Here is an 8713-nt window from a genome sequence, read left to right as displayed (position 1 = left end):
AACACAAACATTCCCACCTCCTCTCCCACCACCTCTGCTCTTCTGTGCACATACCTCTGGAGCTACACTGGACTTCTCTGCTCTCCCTGAATTTAGAATCCACACGCGCGCCATTGCTCTGGCAATGTGTTCCTGCGCTGTGCAACCGGTGACATGTCAGCACGATAGCCACATGATCAAATATGTGGAGAAATTAAGCTAATAAACTAAGAATTTTTGCACATAGTGATCTCATTAATTATCTTTCCTTGCTACTCAATTATTTGCCAAATTATTAGATGCTCTCCGATTAATCTTTCTGGATGGCTTCTCTTACACAGGGAATGATCGAGACCCTGGACATTACATGTTGTATCAGCATATAATAACATAGTGGGCAGTTCTGCGTACATATAGGAAATAGTTTGTAAGTATTAAACACTGACATAAACGATTCTCCAAACTAAATAAACCCATTAGCAAACTGTGATGGGAGGAGATGCGGAGAAGAGGGAGGCGTCTGGCCTCCCGGAGAAGATGACCCCAAAGGAAGAAGCAGAACAGAGAGGGAGCGAGACAGAGTCAGAAGGAGAGGGCCGCGGTATGCAGATCCCTCTGTATCGCTGGGTAATGCATGGGGCAGTGATGTTTGGACGCGAGTTCTGCTACGCCATGGAAACCGCCCTGGTGACGCCGGTGCTGCTGCAGATCGGTAAGGTGACATTGCAGTCGCATGCAGACACACACATTGGGCACAGACGAAGGCAGAACAACGTTCTATCTGCCCAGTGTGGCAGAGTTCACCTGGTTAGTGTCAGGAAATTGGAGTGGATGTGAAACTTGACTGTCATCAGGCAGACTGGATCTGTTGGTCTTCACCAATGTGTCATGTAACCTACAGTATGTGCCCAGAAGTAGCCAATCAGGTTACATGGCAGGTTTGCCACCATAGCAGAAATGGAACAAAGGCATTCTCGCCTGGCTAGGTATGACAGGAATGTCTAACATAGCACATTTTAGTCTCTGTGTTTTACTCCCTTTTCACAATATTGAAAGAAAGAAAAATAACTTTCAAGCCAACTCAATTTTGTTGATGTTTTAGAGATCTTTTTTGGGGGTGTCCAGTTTAGCTTGGATACTGCAATGTCAGTTCCATTGCTAGATTGGTCAAACACATTTCAAAGTCATGGCAATGTCCCCTCAAGAACCCTGACTAGCAATAATTATACACCGCAGACAGGAAGTCGTCACAAGGAAGGATCCTTCTTTTGAGAATGGAAACTGAATGTGACAGTCAAATGACATGTCTTGTTTCCCCATTTAGGAGAATAACCCATTAAAATCTACCAATGAAATGCAACTCGTCCAATCTTAACCTCAAGAGGGACTTAGCTGTCAGCCATGCATATGGTTCTGTGGCAAAATTCAAATGCAATCAGGATGTTTTTTTAGCTCTGCTTCTTGTCTTCACACTGCATCGCTGAAAACACAACGACTGTCCAACATTATCCAGCGGTTGTCTCCTTGGCTGCCTCTGACGACGCATTGCTGCACTCTGGCTTATAGACGCCATCTGTCCATCCGTAGAATAATAGGAAACGGCAGTCTGGAATTTGTAACCCACCCCTTGCCTGAGCATGTGCCTTTTCCTTGTGGCTTCACATCCGTGCTTGTATGAGACTGAGAACTACTGATTCAAAGCACTGCTTAATGCTGCTACACTGGGAGAAGAATCCCAGCAGGTGCAAGTCAAGACTTGCCGTGGTGCCCTTAGCAAGAGAGAGCGACAGATAGAGAGTCTGTACCAATCGGAGGGCGGAAATTCAAAATTTTCCATCTGCAATAAGTCATCTGATGTTTTGTTGACTTAAGGGAGAGTGGAGACAGGAGCAAAGCAGGGCACCATGGGTAACATGTTGTTCCTGTGAGAACCAGCCAGCGCACTGAAACCACTTCTTTATAAGGGGTGGAAAATCCCGATTTTGTCGTCCAGCAGAGACATCCATTTTATTATAACCGAAGACGGACAGCCGTGCAGTGCCTTTTAGTAAATGTCACATATATTTATCACAGGTTTATTACAGTTAAAGATTTCAAAGGGAAAAAAGAAGTAAATCAGTGCTTGATTTATTAGAATCAAGAACACAAAAGGCAAACTATAACTAACACTACAGATAAAGGGCTGAACTTTTCATGTAACATGTTTTCCTATTTACATTCCTGTTTAAGTGTCCTCCACTGTCTCTTATTTCCTTGAGCTGTCACTGTAATCCTGTCAAGTCTTCAAAGAGATTGTATTTTGAAAACAGACAATTTATCAAAAAACCCATGTTGCTGCAATAACGTAGCTCATTATTCAACAATGTGGTCCAATTTCATAAAAAGAATGTACCTTTGTGGTAAAGTAATGTTTGTCATCCAGTCTTTCCCCCAAAATAGAAATTAAAACTGATGTCACCTAGTCCAACAGTAACGATAGTAGACTGTTATTTAAGTGTTGAAACATTTTGTGTGCACTTTCTAGGTCTTCCTGAGCAATATTACAGTTTGACATGGTTCCTCAGTCCTATCCTGGGTCTGGTCTTAACACCTGTGATCGGCTCAGCCAGTGACCGCTGTACTCTGCGATGGGGCCGGAGAAGGCCCTTCATTCTGGCCCTGTGCGTAGGTGTGCTGCTCGGTGTGGCGCTGTTCTTAAACGGATCATTGATAGGTGAGTGCAAGGTTTCAGAGGAGATCCCCGCTTTACTGTCACAGTTGAACCCCATCTGTGTATGTTTCATGGTGTTCTCTTAGGCCTCTCTGTTGGTGATAGTCCCAGCAGCCAGCCCATTGGCATCATCCTCACCGTGCTAGGTGTGGTGGTGTTGGACTTCAGTGCTGATGCCTCAGAGGGACCAATCAGAGCTTATCTTCTCGATGTTGCTGACACCGACGAGCAAGATATGGCCTTGAATATTCATGCGTTCTCTGCTGGTAAGACTACATGCATGTACGAACGCGTGCACACACACACACACACAGTCTCAGAGGCTTGTTGTACTTTTCCCCTGACCTGTGCATCTGTGTCTACATCTGTTGCCCCAGGGCTCGGCGGAGCGGTGGGCTACATGCTGGGGGGTCTTGACTGGACCGGCACAGCTCTGGGCCAAGCATTTAAGTCGCAGGAGCAGGTCCTCTTCTTGTTTGCGGGCATCATCTTCATCATCTCCGTCACACTGCACATGCTCAGCATCCCCGAGCAACCTTTCGCTCCTTCCAACCAGCTTAGAGACAGGGAGGCGGGGGGGGAGTCTAGCAGCCAGTTGTCTTTCGGGGCCGTCGGCCACACGGCGCCGTTGCTTGATGTGATTGCCGAGGAGGATGCTTCAGCTCGAGCCCAGTCCGGAGAGGACAACGAATCCGATCCCGAGGAAGGAGAAGTGGACTTTGCTGCCATGGAGCGCGTGCGGAGTAAAAGCGATTCGGTCTTGGCCATGCCAGACGCTACCATTGAGTTGGATTCTGACCTCGACCCGGACTCACAGCGTTTCCTTCCACCGTTGCAACACTTTCTGCCGGAGACAGAGGCGGAGCTGGAAGATGCTTTCAGGCCATCCAACCACAGTGTTGAGTCCTCGTCTCCTTCTGGGGGGCCGGCAGCTCTTTCTGATAGGATGGTGGTTTTAGAGCCGACGGATCCGGAGAGGTCGGAGCTCGACGGTGCAACAAACGACCTCCCTCTCCTTCAGATCGGTGGCTCAGGCGACGCACATCTGAAAACCCGGGTGAAATCAGCTGTTATGATGGCAAGTGCTATTTGTGTTCTTCTTTACTATTTTTCAGATATTTTGTCCCATGTTTTGAGCCTCCCTTTTTGACTTTTAATATGTCCCAGCAGGTCAAGCCTGTCAATGGTGCTCATGCTTATTCGGACCACTGCAATGTGATCAACGGCCAATCCTCGGCTGTGTTGCCATGCCGCCCCTTCCACGCCTCAGTTTTACCACGACCACACCCACACACCTTCTACAGACAGGTGCGATCGGATGCTCCTTGTTTGAAATTACTTTAAAAAAAAAAAAAAAAAGTGTGAAAAAGCTGAAGTTGGTCTTTTTGTCGCTTTAGCCCTCCTTCACTTTCTCCTACTACGGACGAGTTGGATCACAGCGCTATCGACTGCGTAAAACGTCCCAGTGGCGATCTCGGCCAATCACCAGCTCCTGCAGTCTGAATGACCTCAGTGAGCTCCAGGGGCACACACACAGGCGAGAGCTGCACCTGTCAGCCAGCAGCCTGTCGTCTGAGGGCTCCAGCAGTGCGGGCGGATCAGACGACGGTACGACCGTTCGGCTGCTCTGGCTGTCGATGTTGAAGGTAAATTGCAAATGCATTTAATATGTATTTTATCCTATTTAACTATTGCACTGCATCACATTTTCTAAATTTTACGCTCTGTTGTTAGAAGTAATAAACCAAACTAACATAAATAATTGTGATGTTCACTTGGTGGTCTTGATTCCTTGTGTCTTTTCTGTCCTCGGCAGATGCCAAGGCAGCTGTGGACATTGTGTGTGTGTCACCTCCTCACATGGTTCTCCATCATAGCTGAAGCTGTATTTTACACTGATTTCATGGGACAAGTCATCTACCACGGAGACCCCAAGGTAAACACAAATGTGTGGCAAAATAGCAGCTTAAGTTGAATACTGTCATGGTGCTTAGATGTCCTGACCTACATATCATATAGACTTAAGAACACATCATTATTTGATATAAATACCCACAAAGGTAACTTTGTATGCCAAATTTGGACATTCAGTTGCTCAATCTATTGGTCAAGTAAAGTGTACTAGTACATTGAAATATTAAACCTTTTCAGGCAGCAGGCAATTCCACAGAGTTACTCAACTATCACAGAGGGGTACAGATGGGCTGCTGGGGACTGGTGGTTTATGCCGCTACTGCTGCTCTCTGCTCAGGTAAAACACAATGTTCCATTTCATTAGATTTGAATTTAAATTTACATTTACATTGAAAAACAGGTGGTCAGTGATGGGAGTGTCTGTTTTATGTCTCTAATCTGCCTCCCTGCGCTTCCTCCAGTAACAAAAATGTCTCTCTTACCCTCTTTCCATCACTCCACTCAGCAATCCTTCAGAAGTACCTTGATAATTTTGATCTGAGCATTAAGATCGTCTACATTTTTGGAACTCTGGGATTCTCAATAGGTCAGTTGGCACATTAACATAACGAGCAGACAGCAGTGGATTGAAGTATGCTGGATTTAGAAGCAGTTGCACGTTCCCTTTTCCCTCTTAATTTGTCATCTCTCTAACCCTAGGAACTGCTGTCATGGCAATCTTCCCTAATGTTTATGTTGCCATGGTGATGATCAGTAGCATGGGCATCATCTCCATGAGCATCTCCTACTGTCCTTATGCATTACTAGGGCAGTACCATGAAATCAAAGAGGTATGTACACACACACATCCATGCATCCATGCTTTGAGCCTGGCAATGTGCAACAAAACATCAGAATCAGATGGGAGCATGTATGTGGCACGCAGGCAAAACATGTTTTTACATGTTTTATATATTTAGCAATGTAGTGTAATATAGACTTTTGCTTTGCAATCAACCCAACCATCACGTGTGTCAACATTTGAATCTGTTCCATGTGTGATTGATGTGACCGTCTCTTCCCTTCCTCCTCAGTACATTCACCACAGTCCAGAAAACACTAGAAGAGGTTTTGGTATTGACTGCGCTATCTTGACCTGTCAGGTAAGCACTCAATTCCCAAATTTTGCTTTTGAAATAGCAAAACCGGGACACATTCTCATTCCCTTTCAACGGATTCAGACACACGGTCATCTTGGGTGTGAGGAACATGGTGTATTTTTCCGAACGTGTGTAATAATCAAGTGCTTTCTTCCCTACGGTGTTGATACAAATCTATGGAACCCACAAGTGTCATATTATAATATGGAATTGTTTCCAGGTCTATATCAGCCAGATTCTGGTTGCATCTGCGCTCGGAGCGGTGGTGGACGCAGTTGGGAGTGTGCGTGTCATTCCTGCAGTGGCCTCTGGAGGCTCCTTCCTTGGCTTCCTTACTGCCTGCTTCCTGGTCATCTATCCTGATGTGGAGCCCAGCGGCTCGGAGCAGGACCTGGGCCCGGTGGGTATAGCTCGATGTTCAGACCCAAATGTGGACCAGAGTTTGGCTCGTGTGGACCTCGCAGATGGAGATATTTTGAAGAAGAAAGAGAATCACTCTGTTGCCTGAGCGTGTAAAAAAAACTGTGGGTTTCTTCTCACTAAGCGCACACCACAACCTTTATGGATTATACCAAATGTCTTCTTATTGTTGCTACCTCAACTATAAAACAAATAGATGGCTGGATGGATGAAGGTAGGCCATTAAACACCAAGAGCCAAATGGAAGTGACTTTGTGACAAACTAACCTAGCGCACACTACCAATTCAAATGGAAGCCTTTATTGTAGAAACACAGAGAAGCACACCGAGCACTTTGTCTCGCTCCTAAACAGAATGATGTAATATGTGACATTTTACTTCGCCAAGCTGCTCTACAACTACTTGATAAACAATCCTAGTGCTGTGGGAGTGTGTAACTCTCCATTACATGTTGACTTAAAACTGTTCATTTTTTACCATTCGCTTCATGCATATTTTAGATTATATTGTTATAAATGGCATGTTTCAAGGTCTTCTACATTTGTTGCTGATATAGCGATTTCATACACCCTTTTTATTCACATCTACAGTCTGAATCCGCTACATGGAAACGTAGTTACACAGGACTTAATATTTTCCTTTTCTGTTAAAAGAAAAACCGGTTCAGAAAAAAGTTCTGTTCTCCTTTCACAGCATGATACACTAGAAATGTTTTGTCAGAAGCTGTAAAAAAATGCTTTTTTGGCACTGAAGGCAACAATGTGGACAACCAATTCCAATGCAACATTTGTTACAGCGAAGTTTGATTTTTACATTCCTATGATTTAACACTGATCTATGCAAACTCTAAATGCCTCTGGGTGGGGGTGTAATGACCAAGTGAATCTTTAAAAGAAACACCGGACCTAACGGTTCACTTCCCTCTTTAAATGTTTGTCCAACTCAAACAACAAATAACAAAACCAAATTGCTTAACAGATTTTGTGTCAGAGCAAGGAAGGAGTTTACCTTTGAATTTTTACCTTGTTTCCTGCTTGCTACGCATCGTCTTTGCCTGCCGTGAATATAATGATGTCTTGCATCAGATATAAAAGGGAAAATTTTAAATAAAATAATGGAACTAATCACCAATTTCCCTACAAATACTAAAACAGTCAATTGTGTTTGAAGCATTAGGTTTGTGCCATTGAGTTATTTTGATGGACCAGTTTTTTATTTTTTATAAAACACTTGTTGACAAGAAGTTAGGGTACATACAGGTTATTATTTCTTATTTCCATGCAATTGGAGGTATTTGTAAAAGAATAATTTTATCTGTAACAGAAAAGGAATATTCCTTTTTCTGAGGTCTGTCGGCACATTTATTTTTCACTATTTTATCACGAGTACATGCAGGTGGACCAAAGACCTGTTTTTTGTTCCAGCCTCTATTCCTTTCAAGTTGTGTTATATTATTATATACTTTAAATGTTTCTAAAAGAGGTTTTAGGGAGAAACTATGTTTTTACCAACAAAGCCGTATATTTGATATTCTTGGAACAGGCCCCTGCTTAATTATGATTTTTTTAAATGTGAATTCTTTATGATGATTCTCTATTGTTGCTGTGTTTTAAGTGAATATTTGTTTTTTTTTGCTGCACAGTATTTTGTACAATGTGGGGATATTTTTTATTTAAAATTATTTTCCCTTCACTTGTGTCTGTTTTTAAATGCAATTTTCAAATCTGTGCATGAATTGTCTTCATTAATCGCTGTCTTTAATCATTTTTAAATAATTACAAAAATTAAGTTGAATTATTTAAATATAAGCAAATCCTCTCAATTACTTTTCAATCAGCACCACCTTCAGGCTAGTGTGAGTAACTACAACAATAATGACAGACTACGTGTCACTCGGATGGTGCTCCCGACAAGTCGTAAATTCCCAGATAAGACTTTAAAAAAAAAAATTAAACTTGACAGTAATTCCCAGCTGTATTTCCTGTTGCAGTTGTTGTAACCATTGAATTATATTGCTTTTCCAAGGTTTGTTAATGCAATAGCAACAAAGAACCCATGTGTTCCTTGGCAGGTGACAGGAAGTAAACCTCGACCAAAGCCTCCCTGAAAACCGTCATTGTAGCATTTATTACCACAGTGCATGTGACTTACAGGACACATCCAGGAGGGTGAATTTGCCAGATGTTGAACCACAAGTGACTGAAATATATACAATGTTTACTAAATAGAACATTTTCGTGTTGTACCATTAAGGAACAACCAATGGGTGGCCTCAAGGAGTCCTTGCATTAAAACACATGAGTATTAAAGCCCGGCGCAGTGCCACGCAGAGCGGAAATAGGCCTGAAATGAAGAAACAGAGAGATTTTTGCAGTAAGAATAGGATGAAAATTAGGATGAACAAATTTGAGTTTTGTTAAATTGAATTTACACACATTACAGTATTCTAAAACGCCTCTACACTTTTCTATACAACAGTGCCCTCTGGTGGCGTAATAATAAAAAGCCATCACACTTAATTTACTAAATGTGATCAAATATATAAGAAATT

At 43.0% G+C, this 8713-nt stretch overlaps 1 protein-coding gene across 1 annotated transcript; it reads left to right on the top strand.

Moving 5' to 3' along the window:
• The first annotated feature begins 460 nt into the window (after window positions 1-460).
• On the top strand, window positions 461-7897 carry LOC119197979 (solute carrier family 45 member 4-like). Its single transcript, XM_062565275.1, has 12 exons — window positions 461-691; window positions 2504-2692; window positions 2776-2955; window positions 3067-3746; window positions 3857-3997; window positions 4087-4335; window positions 4506-4625; window positions 4841-4940; window positions 5109-5189; window positions 5303-5433; window positions 5677-5745; window positions 5963-7897. Exons 1-12 carry the CDS (start codon window positions 469-471, stop codon window positions 6248-6250), a joined length of 2451 nt encoding a protein of 816 aa, XP_062421259.1. The 5' UTR covers window positions 461-468; the 3' UTR covers window positions 6251-7897.
• The last annotated feature ends 816 nt before the right edge of the window (window positions 7898-8713 follow it).

This window comes from Pungitius pungitius, chromosome 11, assembly GCF_949316345.1.
Source record: "Pungitius pungitius chromosome 11, fPunPun2.1, whole genome shotgun sequence".
NCBI classification, from domain to species: domain Eukaryota; kingdom Metazoa; phylum Chordata; class Actinopteri; order Perciformes; family Gasterosteidae; genus Pungitius; species Pungitius pungitius.
The sequence above is the reverse complement of the archived record's forward strand: the minus strand, read 5'-3'. Positions and strand labels throughout refer to the sequence as shown.